At 38.8% G+C, this 23,969-nt stretch overlaps 1 protein-coding gene across 16 annotated transcripts in view; it reads left to right on the top strand.

Annotated features, from left to right (window-relative positions):
- LMNTD1 (lamin tail domain containing 1) overlaps nt 1-23,969 on the top strand; it is a 458,342-nt gene that overhangs the window by 380,362 nt on the left and 54,011 nt on the right. For 12 of the 16 annotated variants that reach the window (XM_067008913.1, XM_067008912.1, XM_067008920.1 and 9 more), the window contains 4 exons: nt 1,319-1,518; nt 2,127-2,297; nt 16,057-16,120; nt 20,647-23,568. In XM_067008913.1, the coding sequence (XP_066865014.1) occupies nt 1,319-1,518; nt 2,127-2,297; nt 16,057-16,120; nt 20,647-20,667 (456 nt within the window). In that variant the 3' untranslated portion in view covers nt 20,668-23,568. Of the gene's footprint in view, nt 1-1,318; nt 1,519-2,126; nt 2,298-16,056; nt 16,121-19,334; nt 19,528-20,646; nt 23,569-23,969 lie in introns of those variants that run through there. The other 4 variants (XR_010835782.1, XM_067008917.1, XM_067008918.1 and 1 more) reach the window with 4 other exon arrangements.

Below are 23,969 nucleotides of genomic sequence, written 5' to 3'. Positions count from 1 at the left end.
TCAATGCCTGGGACTTTCCCAATACACTGTTTTCTATTAGAGATTCAGATATGGAACAGACCGCTCCTGTGCAGTAGGAACTCAAAGGGCCATTTATATGTACATTATCTCCTTTGATTCTCAGATTATTTAAGCATTTTACAAAGGAAGAAAATGGGGCTTGGAAAGTTAAATGGCTGGCTTAAGGTCACATGATACGCAAAATGGCAAAAGTAAAATAAAACCAGACAAAAGAGCCTACAAGGTTCATATGGTCAACATTCCAGAGGTGAAGTTAAAACTTATCATTTTATCACATTATCACTGTCATTATCATCAGATGTTTTTAAGCCCCCTATAATACAGGAAGAAATAAAATATTGCCCTTGGCTAGGAAAGGCTTACAATCTGAGAGAGACTGCACTCAAAAGATCGTAAACATATTTGCCACGCAAATATCTATGTTTGAGCTGCAAAAAAGAATCCCTAACTGATGAACTGAAGCAAAAGTGGGGTTTACCTGCTGTGATGCCTAGCCTAGCTGAACTTGCCTTGTGTTGCTTTTATGTCTATTTAGCTGGCAAATAAAGGGTTTTGCAATGATTACAGCATCAACCCAAACCTCTAATTTTATAAACTAAAAACAGATCACGAGAACAAGTACAATGATAGGGCACACTTCAGCGCCTAACTTTTCTCATGTTGACAAAAACGTAATTATTAGTCCCTACACATGATTTTTCTGAGTAATTTTTGCACATGTATGTGCACATATATGCCACATATTCAGGAAACCAAAAGAAAAAAAACCTGCCCACCTAGGATTCTAGCCTGGAGAACGTGGTTTCCTCTCCATGTCTTTAGTTCTAATGCCCATTTCCCCATCTCAAATAAGATTAGATAGATAGATAGATAGATAGATAGATAGATAGATAGATAGATAGATGAGTCTTAACTATTAAAAATTTAACTTATTAATATTACAACTACTGTTTGCATAGTTCTTCATAGTCACAAAATTCAGTAGCTTAACTGAATCTCACCACACCCTCATATAACACCCTCACCACCACCTCCCCATTTTACATATGAGGACACAGTCCAAGACAGTAGGTGACTAATCTGCCTGAGGTTCTGCAGCTTGTAATTTTCACAGCTGGAAACTAAGGCCAGGATGTCTTACTATAGCCTCATCATGTGTTTCACTAATCCTTACACAGTATGTAAATGACATTACAGTTTGACTTTGAAATTTTATTGCAATAAGCCTATGTCATTAAAAAAACACAAACCTATCTAACTCCAATAGTATTTCATGTTGATAAATCATTTTTGTTAGGCTGTCGCCTGGTACACTCCTATTTACTGGAAGCAAGCACGGGAGAAATTAGAGACCGACACTGAATGTGACACATGCTCAGTAGTAAGTCCCACATCTCATTGGCCAGCAGCTACCAATACAACTAAAGAAAAACAAGATCAGTCTAAGCAAGATATCTCAAAATATCAGGTGGAACACGTTCGAGCTTCTCTTACAAGGTAAAAGTTGCTTGTTTTCTTTCTTTTTTAAATTGAGTCCTTCCCACAATTAATAAGGGCTGAGCTGGTGGGAGTGACTGGCTGACAAGTAGATATATGATGAACAGGTAAATCCAGAAAGACCAAAAAACTCCTATTTTGAATAAGACCATAAAAACCATAATAGCTTTTATGTTTTAAAACATAAAAACACAGAGCAAGTAGGGTATACTCGTGGGACAGTAAAGGCTGGCAATTTCCCCTGGGTGATATTAAGACCCCTCTGGTCATTTCATCCCATAACAGCACTGCTGTTAGAGGTAAGGCCATGGAGTAGTGCAGAGATGAAGTTATCACCATACCTTTAGCAGTGCGTAGGTGGAGGAAGATTTGCATCATCTAGAATTTTCATCTCGGATCAAGAGCCGGCTGTGGCTGAAAGAACAGAATTTATGTTATTCATTTGTAAGCAAATGCTTCTGATGTGATAATGGTGCTGCCCACAAAGTCTAGAAAAGCCATATTCTCTGGTCTTGGAACATGCCTTCACTCTAATTGAGCTTTCATTATTAATGCCACTGTATGAAGTACCTTTGGGGTTCAATTTGGGCTTAATTTTTCTTTTACAGAGAAAAAGAAATCCCACCAACCCTTTTTCCCAATCGCAGCCCTTGGTGCCACAGTCCTAATGTCTCTGCACATCCTTACTGTTCACTGATTGATCCTCACAACACCTACATGACTGAACGCAGCTTAGACAGACAGCCCAGGTCTCAGTCAGCCAGGCCTGATCCAGCCAGGTAAGTCAAAGGGATACTTATTCCAGTGGAGAGTGAGTGGTGAGTGTGTATGTGTGTGTGTGTGTGTGTGTAGAACTGGTGAAAAGGTGGTTAAGTTGTAGAAGTCTCTAAGTATTAAAAAGTATTCATATCCTCAAGAACAGATGGTCTCTAAAGCAAGTACCGTGAGCTGTTCACTTATTTGCTCTAGCACAGTATCTGAGCGCATCAACGAATCCAAAGAACAGCATGGCCAGCAAGAGTACATAGGCTTCTTGAAGTTTGGTCAAAAGTATATTTTGTTTTTCATTAGGCAGGATAAATTGGTCCGATAAGTTAAGCTGTGCTAAAAAATATCCATCTTTTCCAAACACACTCTAATATTATTCCCAAATTCTTATTCTTTTTCATCCAGAAATTTCTTATTTAAATCCTCTAAATAAAGCTTTTAGAGTTGGTGTTATATTAGCCCAGGATCTGTTAATGGACTTCAGGAAGTCCATGAATCTGGCTAAATTTGGAGAAAAAAATGTATTGCCTATATGATGTTTTCTGGCAAGAAAGTCCATGAGGTTCACCAGATGCTGCCAAATGATTAAGAAGAACTGATTAGACAGTGCAGATTCTAAGCTGTGGAGAAAGACTTTCATGGAGCAGCTGTATCCTGGTGAGGTTATAATGATTTGCAAACCTATACTTAGCAGAGGGATGTTTTAAATGAAATCTTTGCAGAATCCTAGTATATGAAATGCATAAAAGGAGACCCACCCAAGATGAAGAGTGATTCTGACTACCCACTACAGCCATCTTCTTCTTTCCTCCTTCCCTGTGACCTTTGAGACACCTCTCTAGAATCACAGGATTCTGTACACACAGTATAAGAACCACCATGTTAGTATGCTAACACATGTTGGGAAATAGCATCCTCCAAAATAATACCTTTTAGAAGTGGAATGATGGAAATTCTGTAAATTCCTGAATGTATTCCATTGCATAAAATTAAGTATCCTATATCTTTGTGCCTGAGTTTCTTCATCTGTAAAGTAAGAGACTTGTGTCTGATATTTAAAGAGCTCTTTCAGCAATGTTTTATATACACATATACATTTAATATACATATATATATTTTATAGACACACATATCTAGTACTTTATGAGTTAGATTTGAGATTTCCAAGAAGTACATTCATGTTTTTCACCAATTAATGATAGCCTTCACTGTTTTACTTATTTTGAACAACTTGTTTTCCAGAGAAATCTGACTTCAAATTTTCTTGTTGCACCTTTCTAGTGGTGGCAACTCACCTTGATTATTCAGTAATTTTTTCTATTCAACATAAATTTCACTGTGTTTGTATATTTTTTTATAAATTTATTTATTTTTGGCTGCATTGGGTCTTCATTGCTACATGTGGGCTTTCTCTAGTTGCGGCAAGCAGGGGCTACTCTTCGTTGTGGTGCACAAGTTTCTCATTGCGGTGGCTTCTCCTGTTGCGGAGCACGGGCTCTAGGCACACGGGCTTCAGTAGTTGTGGCTCACAGGCTCTAGAGCACAGGCTCAGCAGCTGTGGCATACGGGGTTAGTTGCTCCACAGCATGTGGGGTCTTCCCGGACCAGGGCTTGACCCCATGTCCCCGGCACTGGCAGGCGGATTCTTAACCACTGCACCACCAAGGAAGTCCTGTATTTGTATATTATGTAATGATAATTTTAAAAGAGAGTTGCTTTGATACCTTCAGGGTCTCTGTTCATCATTACATAATTTTAAAATTTTCTATTCATAAATTTTCAATATTAACAGATATACATCCGAATTTTAAGAGTTTTTCTTTGATTTCAATTGAGAAAGAGGGCCACAAAGAGACAGATGTTATGAATGACTTGTTGATCATTGATTGAGTAACAGCAGTCCCTGAATCAACAGTTCATTTCCTTGAAAAAATATGTAACATGATTCTTCAAGGGAAAGTTACCTTGTTTGTTAATTAGCCAGTCTCTTTTTAATTTGCCTACCATTGGGCTATTTGCTATCAGTAGCACACTCCTCAATAATTGACAAAGAAAAAAAGAGATAAAACAAAAATTCATCAATTTTACTCATAGTTTCTTCAATCCTGCTTCTTCCCCTCTACAGTGATAAATAGGCTAGTTTGCTGAGTTACAGAAGAAAGAATCTCAGTTGCATGTGACTCTTCTCCTGGGAATAGCTGCCTTGTTTTTAACTGTGCCTCTCAAATATATTATAGAAGAGCTTAGAGACTAACAATTAAGATAATTTGAAAGAAACATCTACACATCTCATGCTTACTTTATACCAAGCACATTTTGTTTTTTAAACATGTTAAAATACACAAAGTATAGAGGATAACGTTAAAAGCACCCATGTACTTATCCTTCAAGATTAAATGCATGCTAACATTTTGTCATATTGCTTCACATTACCAAAAATCCCATAAATTTGAAATCCCTTTTGATCTTCTTTTGAGTTCTGATATGAAATAGGAATAAGTCATTCTGGTCCTCATTATCACACTTTAATTACATATATATTAATTCATAAAATATATATAGTATAATTGATGTATTTTTAATTTACATAAATGGCACTAAATATAGCACATGACACATAATAGTTTAATACATGTTTGATGAAGGACAGACAGAATAGGAGACACTGAAGGTTTTTAAACAGGCATCTTATAGAGTTATATCTGCATTTTAAAGAGAATTTTGGAAGCAGTGTTGAAAATGAAGTGGAGTGGAAAATATTCCAAAATCTAGGAGGAAAGAAGGAAGGAAGGAAAGAACAGAAAAGTAAGAAGAAGAAAAAGAAGAACAAAGCAGGTTAGAAAAAGAGATTGGGGACAAGTTGGTCTTGTAGAGTTATAATTTGAGTCCCAAAGGGACAGGAGAGCAAGACTGGGACAGAAGTAATATTTAAAGAAATAATGACAAAAATCTCAAAAATTGATGAAAGGCCACAGAAACAAGAAAAATAAATTCTAAGCAGCACAAATCCAAAGGAAACTACACTTACATATTATAATAAAACTTCAGAAAACCAAATAATGGAAGTCAGAAGACAATGGAATGAAATCTTCAGTGCACTAATGTACTAAAAAGAACTATCCTAGAGCTCTATACCAAGCAAAAATCAACTTCAAAGAATGAGGTGAAATAAAGACATTCTCAGGCAAACAAAAGCTGAGAGAATTCATCAACAGCAAACCCACATTAAGGAAATACTTCAACTAGAAAGAAAATGATCTTAGAAGGATGCACAGAGATGTTGGAAGAAGTGAAAAAAAATGCAGTCAAAACATGGATCAACATAAATGAATATTCACTACACAAAACAATACTAATGTTGCCTCATAGGGTTTAAAATATAGAGAGAATTTAAATACATGACAACTGTATTAGTTTCACAGGGCTACTGTAACAAAGTACCATAAACTCGGTGGCTTAAAACAACAAAGCTATCCTCTCACAGTTCTGGAGACTAGAAGTCAAATCAAGTTGTCACCAGGGCCAAACACTCTCTCTCTGAAGGTTTTAGGGGATTATCCTTCCTTGCCTCTTCCTACCTTCTATTGGTTGCTGGCATTCCTTGGTATTTCTTGTCTTGTAGATATGTCACTCTAACCTCTGCCTCCATCTTCACATCTGTATATCTGTGTCCATACTTCCTTCTTCTTTTAAGGACACCAGTCATTGGATTAAGGCACACTCTAATCTAGTATGACCTCATCTTAACTTGATTACATCTACAAAGACCCAGTTTCCAACTCACAACTTCAACGGGTTAGGACTTCAACATATGTTTAGGAGGGACACAATTAACCTATAATAACAACAGCAATAGCACAAAAATGGGGAGGGGAGTAAATGGAGTTAAAGTACTCTAAATTCCATGATTTGTCCAATAAGTTGTAAAAGTAACAATTTATGTTAGACTTTAGTAAATCAAGTATGCATGCTGGAATCTGGGATAAACACTAAAAAAATAGTATATGAACGTTGTGTTTCTAACATGACATATGTCATACTTTCATTATCATTCAGTTCAAAATATAGTCTAATTTTCAGTGTGACCATCTTTGATACATGGGTTATTTGGGGATAATATATCACAAACAAAGTGGGTTTATTTCAAGAATGCGAAGTTGGTTCAAGCTTTGAAAATTAGTTAACAGAATAAAGAAAATTATAACCATCTCAATAGATATAGAAAAAGCATTTGATAAAATTCAATACCCACCCATGAGGAGAGAACCTTAGAAAATTAGGATTATAAAGAATTTCCTTTATATCTACAAAAATCCTAATGCAAGCTATCATACTAAATGGTGAAGTAATTGAAGTTTTCCTCTTGAGATTCAGCTCAAGGCAAGAATTCTCTTTATGATTATTTCTGTTCAGCATTGTACTAGAAGTCTGAGTACAATAAGGCAAGAAAAATGAATTTACAAATATCCCATAATTCATCAGTTTTATTCCCAGGAATCATATATGCCTAACAAATACATACACATGTGGACCAAATGACAAATACGATAATCATAGCAACCCTATTTGTATTAGCCAAAAAGTAGAACTTCATCAACAATAACATGGATAAATTATGATATATTAATACAATCCCATAAGCAATGAAAACTACCTACTGTTACATGCAATAACACCATTGAATCATATAAGCATGATATTGAACAAAAGATGCCGTACTGAAAGGAACATATATTATACGATTCTGTTTATATAAAATTCAAAAACATACAAAACTATGCCATGGTGTTAAAGGTCAGAATAGTGTTATCTCTGGAAGAAAGAAAGGAATAGTACTTGAAGGTTACACAAAACTGCTTCTAGAATACTAACAATATTCCATATCTGGATCTGAGTGGTGTTTACATGAATCACTGTTTTCATCGTGCTGTGCAGTTATGACTTGTGAACTTTTCTGCATGTATGTTATACTTATAAAAGTTTATTTTTATAAACTTGATGACAAAGAAAAGGAAAATTAGAAAGGGAAGAAAGCATAGTTACAGTAATGAGCACTGACAACTTATACCCTGACAAGAAAGGAGAAAGAAAACCTAAAAAAATAGACTGATGAGCTCAAAATAAATGTGAATAATATGAGGCTTATTTAGTATAGGAGAAAAATAGTCTTACCTGAAATATGTCTAAGCATATCAAAATATTGTAATGTATTAGTCTTATTATAGTTCATCAGAGCTCAGTCATTTCCAGGAACATCTCACGGCAGAGATGGCTAATTACTGCCCCTAAACCATTGTTCCTTTAGACACAAGACCCATAGGTCCAGGGAAATCTAAATTCATGGCCACCAAGAATAAAGCCTGTTTTTCTCAGTCTCTGTATCTAGGTGGAACCATGTGTCTACATTCTTTATGATAGAATGTGAACAGAAGTTGTGTGCACAGCATCTGGATCATGCCCTTGGACCGTGTGCTCCTCTGTGTCACCTCTGTGCCATGATTACAGGGTGGAGCTGCCATCTTTCAAGTCAGGGATGAAGCCATGTGTTGAGGAGAGAAAAGCCATCCTAAATGCCCTGTATTGGCACAACTCTGGGCTAAGGCAGAGACAAACCATCTTGTGTCGGCCACTGTTAGGTCGAAACGAGATGGCCCACTGGGACCACTACCATTTCGTTTCACTTAACAGACTACTGATCAAAAAGAGAACAAAAATCTCAGCTAGAAAGGACATTTTTAAGACAATTAGGTAAATTTAAATAGAGAATGAATGTTAGATATTGGCAAATCATTGTTCTTTCCTGAGGTGTGTTAATTTTATTGAGGTTATATTCGTTGTTCATAGATCCATACAGAAATCTTTACTTGCTTCCTAACGGTTTGGTGTGGCTTAAGCATAGATAGATAATGCAAATGTGCCAAAATATTAATTAGTGAATCTGGGTGACAGGTATACAGATGTGGTTGTATTATTCCTTCATATTTTCTGTATGTATGGAATCTTCCACAATAAAAATTAAAAAAAATAAAAAACAAGACAGACATTTTTGATAGAATGTAATAATGCACTTGGAGATATTAGAGCAGGGGTCCCCAACCCCTGGGCCACGGACTGGTACTGGTCTGTGGCCTGTTAGGAACTGGGCTGCACAGCAGGAGGTGAGTGGCAGGCGAGTGAATGAAGCTTCATCTGTATTTGCAGCCGCTCCGCATCGCTCGCATTACCGCCTGAGCTCAGTCTCCTGTCAGATCAGCGGCGGCATTAGATTCTCATAGGAGCGTGAACCCTACTGTGAACTGCGCATGCGAGGGATCTAGGTTGCGCGCTCCTTGTGAGAATCTAACGCCTGATGATCTGAGGGGGAGCTGAGGCGGTGATGCCAGCGCCGGGGAGCGGCTGCAAATACAGATCATCATTAGCAGAGAGGTCTGACTGCACAGAGACCGTAAGAAATCAACTGCTTGCAGACTCGTATCAGAACCCTATCAGTGAGTGGCAAGTGACAGTTAAGCTGCATCTGGTGGCAGGCTTTATAGTGGCAAGTGAGTTAATGTGCTTCAATTCTACAGCTGCATCTGGTGGCAGGTTATAAGTCAGAATCCACTTATTTTAGTCCTTGCCTGGCCCACCCATTATTTTATTTACCACTTCTGTCCGCGCCTCTTTCCCACACTTCTCTCAGTCACAGTTTCGGTAAGCCCACAAATGAGTAAAAAACAAATGTCGCTGGAGAGCTTCTTTGAAAAGGAGGAAAGACCCAATGATGAGACAGCAGAAGACTCTAAGACTGCCAACAAAAAGAAAGCTGCATTTAAAAGAAAATTCCAAGAGTCCTACTTAAATTACGGGTTCACTGCAACAGATGATTCACATTCTCCAAGCCCACTTTGTATAATATGTGGTGACCCCGCTATCCAATGAAGCCGTGAAACATTTAAAACTGCTTCGCCACATGGAGACCAAGCACCCTGCATTAAAAGACAAGCCTTTGGAGTTTCTCAAAAGAAAAAAACATGAACACGAAGAACAGAAGGAATTATTGAAGGCCACCACTTCATCAAATGTGTCTGCACTGAGAGCATCGTTCTTAGTGGCTAACCGCATTGCTAAAGCTGAGAAGCCCTTAGTATTGGTGAAGAGTTGATCCTGCCTGCTGCTAAGGACATTCGTCGTGAACTTTTAGGAGAGGCTGCAGTTCAAAAGGTGGCACGTGTGCCTCTCTCCGCTAGCACTATAAGTAGACGAACTGAGGAAACAGCAGAGGATACTGAGGCACAATTGTTAGAGACGATTAATGAGTCACCGAGGTACTCAATCCGGGTTGACGAGTCCACCGATATTGACAACCAGGCAACAACGCTTGTTTTGTGCGATATATTTTTCAGGAGGACGTGCGTGAGGATATGTTATGTGCACTTTTGTTGCCAACCAACAGCATGGTCGTTGAATGATTACATAACAAGAAAACTGAATTGGTCATTTTGTGTCGGTATATGCACAGACGGAGCTGCTGCTGCCCTGACTGGATGGCTTTCTGGTTTCACTACTCAGGTCAAAGAGGTCGCTTCTGAATGTGAGTCTATGCACTGTGTCATCCATAGGGAAATGCTGGCTGGCCGAAAAATGTCACCTGAACTTAACAGTGTTTCGCAGGATGTGATTAAAATTATCAACCACATTAAAGTACATGCCTTAACTCACGTCTGTTCACACAGCTCTGTGAGGAGATGGGTGCCGAGCACACACGTCTTCTCTGATACACAGAAGTGAGATGGCTTTCTAGAGGTAGATTACAGGCCAGAGTTTTTTTACAAGAGCCGCTCCAGAGATTTCTTTTAGAAAAGCAGTCACCACGGGCAGCACATTTCAGTGACACAGAACGGGTCGCAAAACTTGCTTACTTGTGTGACGTATTCAACCTGCTCAACGAACTCAATCTGTCACTTCAGGGGAGAACGACAACCGTGTTCAAGTCGGCAGATAAAGTGGCTGCGTTCAAAGCCAAACTGGAATTATGGGGGCGACCAGCGAACATTGGGATTTTTGACATGTTTCAAACATCAGCAGAGATTTTGAAAGAGACTGAGCCAGGGCCTTCTTTCTCCCAGCTGGGGCATGATCACCTGTCTCAGCTTTCAAAAGAGTTTGAGCGTTACTTCTTAACCACGAAACACCCCTGAACTGGGAAGGAACGGATCTGGAACCCATTTGTGAATAATCGACTCTGTCCGTGCTAGAAGAGGATCAACTGCTTGAGATCGCAAATGACGGTGGCCTTAAATGTATGTCTGAAACAACTTCAAATCTCTATACGTTCTGGATTAAAGTCAAGCCGGAATATCCTGAGATTGCCACAAAAGCACTGAAAAGCCTGCTTCCATTTCCAACATCCTGTCTCTGTGAAGCAGTGACGGCAAGCAAAGCGAGATTACGGAGTAGACTGAACATAAACAACACACTTCGGGTGTCACTGTCTCCCATCACCCCCAGATGGGACCATCTAGTTGCAGGAAAACAAGCTCAGGGCTCCCACTGATTCTGCATGATGGTGAGTTGTATAATTATTTCATTATATATTACAGTGTAATAAGACTAGAAATAAAGTGCACGATAAATGTAATGCGTTTGAATCATCCTGAAACCATCCCCCCACCCCTGTCCGTGGAAAAATTACCTTCCACGAAGCTGGTCCCTGGTTCCAAAAAGGTTGGGGACCCGCTGTATTAGAGCACAGACGCAAGGCACTGACCACAGCATAATAGAGTCGCTCTTGGAAAGGCTATGGACCCTTTAACAAAGCAGATGTGTTTGCGTTGTTCTGCCGCCATTGTTCCCCGTCCAAGCATGCGCCGCCTTCTTGCTGAAAATAGCTGACAGACTGTGGACAACTTTGTCAGATTTCTTCTGTAACTCGAATCAAATGGCAGAAACTAGCCGGCAGAGATTATCCTACAGACATTGCTTTAAGCTAACAGTATGGGGGGGGGGGGGTGCCCTGTTTAAGGCAGTCTATTTGCACACTGTCTAATACGCTTGCCTATCATCTGTCATCCAAGTTACACACTGCAGTGGCATTCATTTTAATTGTGGACTGGACAGCTGCTCCCGTCTTCCATACAAATGTTATTATAGTAATAATAACAATAATGTTCCTTAGTTTCTGAGGGTTGCAAAGCCACACTTTAAAAATCAATCTGTTAGGAAACAAATGAAACTTGAACATAGATATCAGTATACAGGAATGGAACAGTGAAAATCTCATCAGTGTAAGCTCTATAGTAAGATCACATTTATGGAATTTTACTTTGGTTAGACTGTGGGTCTGACTCATTGCGTTTCAATAGATCCAGCCTATCTGTTCTGGGATCAAAGTAGTTTTTTCCCAGAAGAATATACTTCCAGAGCTTCCCTGGTGGTACAGTGGTTGAGAATCCGCCTGCCAATGCAAGGGACACGGGTTCGAGCCCTGGTCCAGGAAGATCCCACATGCCGCGGAGCAGCTAAGCCCATGCGCCACAACTACTGAGTCTGTGCTCTGGAGCCCGTGAGCCACGGCTGCTGAGCCCACACACCACAACTACTGAAGCCTGCACACCTAGAGCCCATGCTCTGTAACAAGAGAAGCCACCGCAATGAAAAGCCCGTGCACCACAACAAAGAGTGGCCCCCGCTCACTGCAACTAGAGAAAAGCCCTCAAGTAGCAATGAAGACCCAACACAGCCAAAAATAAATAAATAAATAAATAATAAATAAAAATTAAAAAAGAATATACTTCCAATCCATGATGGTAACAAAGCAAAACAAATACAAGTTTGAAATAATTTCCTTATGCATCCTTCATATTAGTATCTGTTCTGTTTACTCGTGTTTAGACCTATATTGCATTGTTTACATTTACCAGATTAAGAATTTGGGTGGGATAGGGAGAGTGGGAGGGAGGCAGGGAGGGAGACGCAAGAGGGAAGAGATATGGGAACATATGTATATGTATAACTGATTCACTTTGTTGTAAAGCAGAAACTAACACACCATTGTAAAGCAATTATACTCAAATAGAGATGTTAAAAAAGAATTTGGAACGTCAAATGTCACTTCTATGACTGGCCAGATTTTCAGTTAATATATGTGTGTGTATGTATGTGTATATATATACACATATGGCAGCATTAGTCAACAATATAACTAGAAATTGTATGAATTGATATATAGAAATTTTAAAACAAAATACCTGACTATCCTGTGGAATATAGAAGGCCAATTACTTGAAACTCTTAAAATCACACTGAATAGAAAATAATTACTTGTAGGAACACTACAAAATGCCAAGGATTTCAGTTCATTTTTTATTTTTAAATAATAACATCAAAAAAGTAGGAACTGTTTTATAAAGGAAAATCACATTAAATCATGTATTTAAAAGTAATGATTTTTCTCTTCTGTTACTTGATTTCAGAAAATTCCGATTGCAATATCACAATACTTCTGTAGGAGTTTCTTTTTAAAAAAATAGACAAGTGAGAACCATTTATATGTCTCTTCTTAGAGCTGAAATAAAGGTTTCTTTAATGACCATATAAATGACTGTATAAAGAATTCCAAGATATTAGTCTTTTTGTTGTTGTTATAAACTTTTTTGTTTTGTTTTTTGTTTTTTTTAACATCTTTATTGCTTTACAATGGTGTGTTAGTTTCTGCTTTACAACAAAGTGAATCAGTTATACATATACATATGTTCCCATATCTCTTCCCTCTTGAGTCTCCCTCCCTTCCACCCTCCCTATCCCACCCCTCTAGGTGGTCCCAAAGCACCGAGCTGATCTCCCTGTGCTATGCGGCAGCTTCCCACTAGCTATCTAATTTACATTTGGTAGTGTATATATGTCCATGCCACTCTCAGTTTGTCACAGCCTACCCTTCCCCCTCTCCATATCCTCAAGTCCATGCTCTAGTAGGTCTGTGTCTTTATTCCCGTCTTACCCCTAGGTTCTTCATGACTTTTTTTTTTCTTAGATTCCATATATATGTGTTAGCATATGGTATTTGTTTTTCTCTTTCTGACTTACTTCACTCTGTATGACAGACTCTAGGTCCATCCACCTCACTACAAATATCTCAATTTCGTTTCTTTTTATGGCTGAATAATATTCCATTGTATATATGTGCCACATCTTCTTTATCCATTCACCTGTTGATGGACACTTAGGTTGCTTCCATGTCCTGGCTATTGTAAATAGAGCTGCAGTGAACATTGTGGTACATGACTCTTTTTGAATTATGGTTTTCTCAGGGTATATGCCCAGTAGTGGGATTGCTGGGTCATATGGTAGTTCTATTTGTAGTTTTTTAGGGAACCTCCATACTGTTCTCCATAGTGGCTGTATCAATTTACATTCCCACCAACAGTGCAAGAGGGTTCCCTTTTCTCCACACCCTCTCCAGCATTTATTGTTCCTAGATTTTTTGATGATGGCCATTCTGACCAGTGTGTGATGATATCTCATTGTAGTTTTGATTTGCATTTCTCTAATGATTAATGATGTTGAGCATTCTTTCATGTGTTTGTTGGCAATCTGTATATCTTCTTTGGAGAAATGTCTATTTAGGTCTTCTGCCCATTTTTGGATTGGGTTGTTTGTTTTTTTTGTTATTGAGCTGCATGAGCTGCTTGTAAATCTTGGAGATTAATCCTTTGTCAGTTGCTTCATCTGCAAATATTTTCTCCCATTCTGAGGGTTGTCTTTTAGTCTTGTTTATGGTTTCCTTTGCTGTGCAAAAGCTTTTAAGATTCATTAGGTCCCACTGGTTTATTTTTGTTTTTATTTCCATTTCTCTAGGAGGTGGGTCCAAAAGGATCTTGCTGTGATTTATGTCATAGAGTGTTCTGCCTATGTTTTCCTCTAAGAGTTTGATAGTGTCTGGCCTTACATTTAGGTCTTTAACCCATTTTGAGTTTATTTTTGCATATGGCGTTAGGGAGTGTTCTAATTTCATACTTTTACATGTAGCTGTCCAGTTTTCCCAGCACCACTTATTGAAGAGGCTTTCTTTGCTCCACTGTATGTTCTTGCCTCCTTTATCAAAGATAAGGTGACCATATGTGCGTGGGTTTATCTCTGGGCTTTCTATCCTGTTCCATTGACAAGATATTAGTCTTAATGACAGAATGATTGTGTAACTTCATGACTAGGTCTTTCATTTCAAAACATTTCAACATTACAAAAGTATTTAAAAGTTATGAAAGATTATAATCTCATTTATGGAAATATGTCATTAATGATCCATTTCTTCACACAAGTAAAAAAAGCACTATTTTAGGAAGTCAAAGTATTCAGATTAAAGTTACTAAGTGTTAAATATTTGGGGCTCAAATAACCCCAAGAAATTACCATCACACTCTGAAATGGAAACAAACACCACTACCAGTGATAATCCCATCATTAAACTTAAAGAAATTATAGATGGGAATTTTCTATAAGTGTTTGTAGCTCTAAAATACAGTATTTGGCTGAAGAACTCGCTTTCAGGGTGCAATTCAAAACCTCCACCTTCAGGCTAGTCAGTCTGGAAGGACACACGTAAAATATTTAATCTGTTTCAGGCCAACAAATTGCTCCAGAAGATGAGAAGTGATGACTAGATTTTTCTATCTAAACCACTGCCTATGTAAGGAAAATATCTTAGAAGCCTGTTTATATTCCAGGTCCATAACTCACTATTCAGAAAGTTTACCCTGTGATGTGCCAAACAGCATCCTGATTCATTGAATTTAGAGCCCTGTTAGTGGCTGAGGGAAACACTGTGTTAACTAGAAACACCCTGCACTTTTGTTACTCTTCCTTGCCAATCACATTTTCACATCCAGCTTCTGGATATTGTTTCTTTGTAATCATATACTAGCAATTTCACTTGATAGTTCTTCTTCTGAGCTCACAGAGAGAAAGAAAGGGTTGGGTATAACTGAAGAGCTTTCCTGTAGTGGTCTTTTTCCAGAGGAGCTCATTGTTGTCTGTACCTAGAATATTATTTTTCTTTCCTTTCATATTTTACAAGAAGAAAATAACATCTCATCGCTGGGCTGGAAGTAATTTGTACTTGGGGTCATCCATCCAGCACTATTCCAGTGTGATACACTTTTTTTTAATGTAGGAATTATATTTCAACAAAGTGACTTTCGGTCCCTGCCTAAATATATGGAAGTGAGGGAGGCCACCACTCTACCCTGGTGATGAATCAGTCACCTCATTCATCACCAGAGTAGAGCCGCCTAAATTGGCCGGCTAGGCGGTGTCTGCCTCTGTCCACACATCTCCCTGTATATCCCTCCTGATGAAGCCTTATTCCTGTACTTCCCTTCACTAAATACTTCATCATTGCGGCTGCTGGCATTGTAGAAAGCATTTGAGGAATTTTACAGGCTGGTAAAATTATTCTGCAACTTCAGTTTTAAACAATGTATCTTCCGGATATTTATTCTCTCAAAGTTTTAATTAATTATATCTTAAAATTTATGTTTCCTTTTAAAATGACTCATTGAAAACTTGGACTTAATAATCAAATAATACTTTTCAAGTGGTATTTAAACCCTTTAGTTCAAGTTACCATTATATACTGTCCTTAAACCTTAGATTTCTTCTTCAAATGAAAGATAATCCTTTTGTTGTTAGTTTATTCCATGGTTTGTTTTAATGCGAAAAATCAATGCTTGGCATACAGGACTGGATCCTGGCCATCCCCCTAACTGCCCCCCACCCTCCTTTTTGGGTTTGCAGAGATCAAGGAAAAACAGGACATCTGAGTTACAAAAGCAACAGGCAGTCAATTCAACTTTTAAAGGTAAGTGTATAAAGATATTGCAAATTTGCCTTCTTTGCAGAAAACTAATGACTAAAATAATTTGTAGATACATCTTTAAGAGGCATCAGAACATGGATTGTTCTCATATATCCTGTAGTGATTAATTTTCTGTTAAATATTTATGTTGCTTTTGGAACCATCAGTTTTTGTCGTCTCTGTTGTATGATAAACTTTTTAAGAATGGGAAACAAAGAAATATCACATCTTTACTTTTTGCCCTATAGCCTCATCCTATCCTTGTTGATGGACAAGTAAGAGTGACTGAAATCCAGAGTCACTTCAAATACTAAAAAAGTCAATTTTACAACTATACCAGTACATTTTAATTCCTATGAGCAACAGATTATTAATAGCATAACAGCAGTTACTCTGGTTAAAGAGACTGCAGAAGCTCTCTAGTTGTGTGTCTTTTAAATGGTGATGAAAGGGAAGATTAAGAACTCTGGCCTCTTCTACTTAGTTGATAAATGACTTGCATCATTTAATCAGTCACTTCTTACATTGCCTCATCTTTTTTGTGCTGATAGCAACATCTAAGTAATTGAGCAAGATTTCAATGGCTTTCTGTTTTGTAAGTGGTTGTGTTTAACTCTCCCCCAAAGTGCTGATGACAAGGTGATTTTTGGTCAAGGAATCCTTTTGGTCAGTGCTCTTCTCTAGTTGACATCCTTTGTTGCCCTAGTCCATGACTAATCTACTTATATGTCTTCTTGCTCTTTTTTTTTCTGACTAAGCTTTAGATTCACTCCTTGATTTAAAAATAAAGTTACAGCCACCCGATCCCCCACTTGTTCGTATTCTAAACTCTGCTGGCAGAAGTGACTTGACTTCTCTGCACAGCCTGCTGGCCTTACATGGTCCCACTAGCTACCCACGTCTGTGTACCAACCTTTCCAGTTTTCTCTGATTGCTCAGCTGTTCAATTTCTTTCAGCTTGTCTCTTCCTAGGTTTTCCTAATCAACATCTATTTTTCTGAAGGTTACCTACTTTTTTACAAGCCCACTCTCTCCATTTCTATAGCCTCATTATCCTTGAGCTTCTAAACTCTTTAACATGTGACGGCTACCTCTTCCTATTCTTCTGAGAACCTTTCTTCTCAGACACTTCTCATAGAACATTGGGACTGTAAAGGGGTTTATTACAGCCACTTCATTTTAGAGCAAAAGAAACAGAAGTCTGGAGAGACAAGTTACCAAAATTCACCTAGTAATCAACCACAGGGCCAAAATTAAACTAAAGATTTTTTAATTGCAAAAAGCTGAAGAATCCAGCCTTGGCCTCCACTGATATGATCTCTGCTCCCAGAAGTCTTAGAGTTCTATCTATACCAAGATCCATTTTTTCCAGTTGGCATAGCCCTGAGCAGCATGCCGTTGAAATGCAAAGGATGGGATCTGAAATCTGCCATAGACGTTAGCAACCAGCCCTTCTACAATTCAATTACCCTTCACTTCTGTAGCCAGAAGGAAATTATACTGAATACTGAATGTGCAGTTGAGTTTTATTATATACAAAAACAAGGATTTTTTGTTGTTGTTGGTTTTTGTTGGAAAAAAAATGTTCTGAATCCTCTCATGGGATATTGAATAACATAATTTTTGCAAAAGTTTTTAGCCTCTGTTGGTCTTCCCCAGTCATTATTCTGCTTAACTACCATGGTCACAGATTTGTTCACTGAACCCCTCTGTGGGAGATTCTTTGATAGTTCTGATTTTTTTTTTTTTTTTTTTTTTTTTTTTACCCACTCTGTTTTGAAAAGTTCTAGGTTCCTTGGATGCCTTACTTTTGTCTTCTCAGAGCCCCCATCCCCACCGGGTGACATCTTTAGGACAGACCATCAGTGTGCTCTCATAATATCTCTGAGGTCTTTACTAGGAGCAAAGTTTTACTTCATTTGTCAGTGAATAATTTCTGTATTACAGTCAGCTCCTGAGTCTGGTATATCTATTCATGGAAAACTGTTCAGAGACAGAGTCATCATTCAGTTCTCAATGATATTCATGACCATTCCTTGGTGACTTGTATTGTTACACATTTGTACAGGATTTCACGGTTTTCACATTATCTTGTTTGAACCTGTGAGGTAGGTAGGGCTGATATTATCTCCCTTTTAAGGCTGAAGAAACTTCAGCTCAGTGAGATTCAGTGACTTTCCTAAAGTCACTTAGATAGTAACTGGCAAAGTGAAGACTAGAATCTTAGCCTAATGCCAATGCTCTTCCACATCACTCTGCTAATCAAGCATAAGATTGTCTTGATTGGGACTTCCCTGGTGGTGCAGTGGTTAAGAATCCGCCTGCCAATGCAGGGAACATGGGTTCGAGCCCTGGTCCGGGAAGATCCCACATGCCGCAGAGCAGCTAAGCCCGTGCACCACAACTACTGAGCCTGAGCTCTAGAGCCCACGTGCCACAACTACTGAAGCCCGTGCGCATAGAGCCCGTGCTCTGCAACAAGGCAAGCCACCGCAATAAGAAGCCCGCACAGTGAAGAGTAGCCCCCGCTCGCCGCAACTGGAGAAAGCCCGCTTGCAGCAATGAAGACCCAATGCAACCAAAACTAAATAAATAAATAAAGATTATCGTGATCTACAAAAAAGGCGTTGGCTACCATGAGAATCTTAAGACTTCTCCATACACCAAAAAAGATTCAAGTCCTATTTCCAAAATTGCTAAGTTAAGAGTGTCAATTATTGGTACAGACACAGAATATCAAAGTTCAATCTCTAGATTCTTTAACTGCTAATCACACGTCTATGCTACAATTGAATAACTCCGTGCCATTGCACTTGGAGTCACAGCTCTCAAACGCTCTCTTTGCTTAGTTCTTTGCAAGGAATGTGTGAGAGTTCTGCTGTCTGACTAATGGGCAGTGCAGATGGGTAATGCCACAGAACGCTGCAGAAACAGAACTTCCCACAGGTTGGAGTAGAGAACTCTAGCAAGGCCACGCCATGTCCCACCTGCCACATGAACTCTCAGCTTGCGAGGAGACATGAGCAATCTAGGATAGAGAATAAAGAGGAAAGAAGGATAAGGGGGCAGAAGTAGGACTTGTCACCAGCACGGTCGTCAAGAGTATGCAGTTGATTCGGACCTGGGAAGACAGCACCACAATTGCAAGCATGGCACATTGAGTTCACAACTGGCAAAAGTTCTTACACTTACGAGATACTCTCGTGTATTGTATTAGGACTCCTAATAAAGTACCAGTGATAGCGTCCTTCCATGAACTGATATGTGTTCACACAATACGTATTGTTCTGAATGGACCAAACTGGACAACTCAAACACGGGATGTCCTTCTAGCCCTCCACTGAACCTTCCTTAGGACGCTGACAAGAACCTTCCATAACAATTTCTCCTTCTGGGGACAGTTTTTATGAGTGAGTATTTAACTCACAAATAGTGAGTTTTAAGAGTCAATATTTAACAGCATAGAAAGGAGGACTAATATTTAACACTTTTTAATATGAAACCTTGCTAAAGGAGTTTTGAAAGTCTAATGATTAAATTTTCTGATGTCAGTGTTTTCTATCTGTATTTTGTTATATATTCCTTCCGTATATGTACTAATATCTTTCTCCTCTCTGCCCTCAAAGTGGTCTATTTTCAAAATTCTTCAGTCAGTTGAAATTTCATGAATATTTGTTTCCTATAACTTCTTTCCTTCAAAGTCTGTCAGCTACCCTGTTCTCTGACTTCCCAGCCTCACCTTACTGTGCCATGGCTAGGCTGTACGAGAGGAATAAAAAGACCTGCAATCTAGACCTTTCACCATGCTGGGTCAGAGGTATTCCACAGTTTAAAGGAAACTACATGCCCATGCAGATGTCAGCTCCATTTCCACAGAGGAGGGTAGAACATAAACATCTCAGGCTGAGGAGTCTCCTGCTAAGTCTCCTAGAGAAGCCTCAAGCAATTGCAAACAGAGAAACAAAACTTTCTCTTCTTTATTGCATTTGTGTGCATGTTACCTGGTATATTTTAAATCTGGGGCACATCTTAGATGTTTAATGGCAAAGATAATTAGGTCCTACTTAAGTACCACCAAGAAGGAAATGAAGGGTGTGAACATTTAGCAACAAGTCATTAACCTGGTTGTCTCAGAATCATTTTGATCTTCGTATTTAAGACCAGAAGTAAATAGTATCCATGACCAGTTAGTGAAATAGCTACGCTGCTTAGGAGTCAAAAAACCCTGCACATCACAAATCAGCGTAAGAACTGTAACCTGAACAAGCACACAAGTTACAGAGTTGAGTTAGAAGGAGAGCAAAAGAATAATCCTTTCACCCTGGCAAAAGGTGAGGCATCAACGAATAATTTCCTCCCTCCTGTTATTGTCCCCCACCTGTGAGTATGATCTAGATCTGCTATTTCCTTGTCTTAATTTAAGATTAATGAGAAGGAAAGACTAATCATCTCTACTTTATATTGCTATGACAATTTCAACATACTTACAGTTTGTATTATATATCATTTCCATTTTATCTTTTGTTCAGGACAATAATATCCAGGTCTAGAGAACAACACAGGGATGCCTGACGTGATGCAGCCTGCCTTCCACACAGGACAGGAAGCCAGCAAGCGAGAACACGGTTTCTTTTAGAAAAGATAATTCCTCAGGACTTTCCTGTAACCATTTCTTAAAGCAGGAGAGACAGATTGTGGACAAGTTAAAACATTTGTTTTCTAGGCTGTTATGAAGAAAAGCATTGGTCAAAAGCAAAATCATCACTGTTTTCATTTTATGCACATGAAGTTTCCCAGTCACTAATTTCAGTCTTTTATACCCTGCCCAGCTGTTAGGCTGACAACTTCTGCCATTTCTGCAGATGCATTTTCCAAAAGCACATGTTTCAGGAATTCTGAATCCTGTGGTTTGATTCGCTACACTTGGAATCTGTCTCCCAAAAGCATGCGTTAATCTGGCTTCCTAATGGCTGGAAGTAAGAGATGAAGTTTCTATGGAGTAACTAGTTGGGAGTTTTTAAACCTGCCTACATGCAATTCAAATTCAGCCAAAATAATCTCTTCCACCTCGTGATACTAGGTACAAAATACCACAGATAGGAAATGTCAAGAGTGTTTTAATTAAATAATCTGATAGAGCTACTTTTTTTTTTTTAAACAATTCTGACTTCTTAGTCTTTGGAGATCTTATTCTATACCCATCAAGAGTATAGAAGCTGAAAAACTAATGAACTTGCTCATTTTTAATGTTTACCCTCTTTATAGGCAGAAGGTATGATTGCTTCAGTTTCTGAGAACAAATCCTGTCTATACCTGGTAGACCAGCTTAATTTAATTTAATTTCTGTTTATTTATATAACATATGCAGGAAGATGGGGCATATACAGTCTTGGAAGGTGAGAAGGAGTAAGAAGAGTGAGGGCCTTCCCCCAATATACCGTTTAAAAAAATAAACGTAAAATAACCCCAAAAATGATCATTAGTGGTGATCATTGAGTTTTGTTTTATTATATCCAAATATCAAGGGCTAAAAATACTTTATTTTTTAAAAAGTCATGTGCCAAGGAACTCAAACATATACCTATACCAATATTAATAGCAGCATTATTCATAAGAGACAAAAGGTGAAAACCCAAGTGTCTATCAGCAGATGAATGGATTTTTAAAATACGGTATATACTCACAACAGAATGTTATTCATCCATTAAAAAAATAAAATGCTAATATATGCTACAACATGGGTGAAACCTTGAAAATATTATGTGAAATAAGTGAAATAAGCCAGACACAAAAGGACAGATATCCTGACGCCATTTTTCTGAGGTACTTAGAATAGGCAAATTCATAGAAGTGGAAAGTACAATAGCTTTCACCGGGGGTCAGCAAGAGGAGAATGGGCAATTGATGTTTAAGCGGTACAGAATCTCTGTTCAGGATGATGAAAAAGTTCTGGAAATAGCACACAATATTGTGAATGCACTTAAAAATAGTTAAAATGGTAAATAAACAAAACTCTAGTAAAATCAGATCAGTTATTTCCAAGATGGAAGAAAAGCCATAGGCCAGTCTAAAGCATCTGAGAAGAGTTATATTTCTTGACAAAATAATTTGTCATATGCTTTTTGGTTTGAGATAAAAAGGATTCACATTTAACCCATGCATAATGATGAAGCACAAATATTTTCTAGTCACCAAGCCACACTGGTCACATTATTTCTTTAGTCTTTGGACACTTAGGAGTAGACTTCTACCTTTTCAGACAACTCTCAATAACACCTTATGCCACTTTGAACCATTATGTATGATCTTTGAATCACACGTTGGCTAAACTGTGTAGGCTCTTCTTTTTCATAGTTACCATAGAAACTGTGTAGTCACGGTATTTGAGGAGACAACAAGAGCATCTGAGAGTGTACAATCAAAGGTAACTTATTTCATGGTTCATAATCTCTTCCAGCTGCCTCCATTTGTGATTATCATGTTCAAGTTGGGAGTGTAAATGTACAACCCAAAGGGCTCTGGGAACTAAAGCCAATAAGCGAGCTCACCCATGCAGGCATCCCTCCCAACCTCCTTCCCTCAAAGATTTGTGATAGAAACACATAAAAGAAATGGCATGTGAGCCTCAGGTGTTTCCAATTATTTCCCTCGAATGAGGAGAGGTTTCCTAATCCAAAACATATTTCAGCTCAAATAGTCTTCCTTGTATTTGAAGATTGTGTAGCTTCAGAAGAATTTCATCTACATATCTGATCCATTGACACTTCATCAATAACAATATCCCCTCTGAGCTCTTCTGTAAGAACGTTTCCTCTCTGGGTGGTCAAAAATATGGTGCGTTTAAGTATTGCTTGTTTTTGTGAAGCAAACTCTCAGAACGTGTATAACCTTTTGCTCTTGAAAGAAAAAGAAATAAATGCTCAGTGTGGTAGATTTATTGTCAGTGACATCACCATGGAGTGTTCTAGCACAAGCCTCAACTATCTTTCTGCTCAAGGGCTATCAGTCTCTCTAGAACAGTATAGGAAAGGGAAGAATAACCTATCTCTGCTGGTATAAATCATTAACTACCTAAGTGGTAATACTCAGGCAAAACTATTCAGGGATTACAAAGAAAGAACGTGGGTTTGGAGCATTTTGTTTTCCTAAGTTTCTGAATGAAAGGCGTAAGACTGATTATTTAGGCTTCAGCAGCGTTAGACAGCAGTGAGCTTTATCTCATGGTCCCAGAAATTTGCTACCTCATCGTTGCCTCTGCAGGTTGGCGGCAGCACTCTGCTTATAATCATCTTACAGGAGAAGTGAGGGTTATTTCATAAAACATCCGAGTAACAATCATTGTTAAACAGTATTCACTTGGTTCTGAAGAAGCTAGGGGCAGGACAGGAATAAAGACGCAGACGTAGGGCTTCCCTGGTGGCGCAGTGGTTGAGAGTCCGCCTGCCGATGCAGGGGACGCGGGTTCGTGCCCCGGTCCGGGAAGATCCCACGTGCCGCGGAGCGGCTGGGCCCGTGAGCCATGGCCGCTGCGCCTGCGCGTCCGGAGCCTGCGCTCCGCAACGGGAGAGGCCACAACAGTGAGAGACCCGCATACCGTTAAAAAAAAAAAAAAAAAAACACCATAGCAACTGCTTTCCAAGCTTGTGTCTCAAACTTCCTGCTCTGCTGAAAACAGGGGAACCACAGGGGCTCGGGGACTGGGGTGCGATGGGGCAGACATCCATTCCCAAGATGGTTCATTCACATGGCAGGAAGATTGGTGCTGACTGCTCTCCACAAGGCAGCTTGGGCTTCCTCACACAAGTTACTTAGGTTCCAAGAGTGAGTGTCCTAAGAAACAGGAAGTGGAAGC

Source organism: Kogia breviceps, chromosome 12 (genome assembly GCF_026419965.1).
Source record: "Kogia breviceps isolate mKogBre1 chromosome 12, mKogBre1 haplotype 1, whole genome shotgun sequence".
Classification (NCBI taxonomy): domain Eukaryota; kingdom Metazoa; phylum Chordata; class Mammalia; order Artiodactyla; family Physeteridae; genus Kogia; species Kogia breviceps.
The sequence above is the reverse complement of the archived record's forward strand: the minus strand, read 5'-3'. Positions and strand labels throughout refer to the sequence as shown.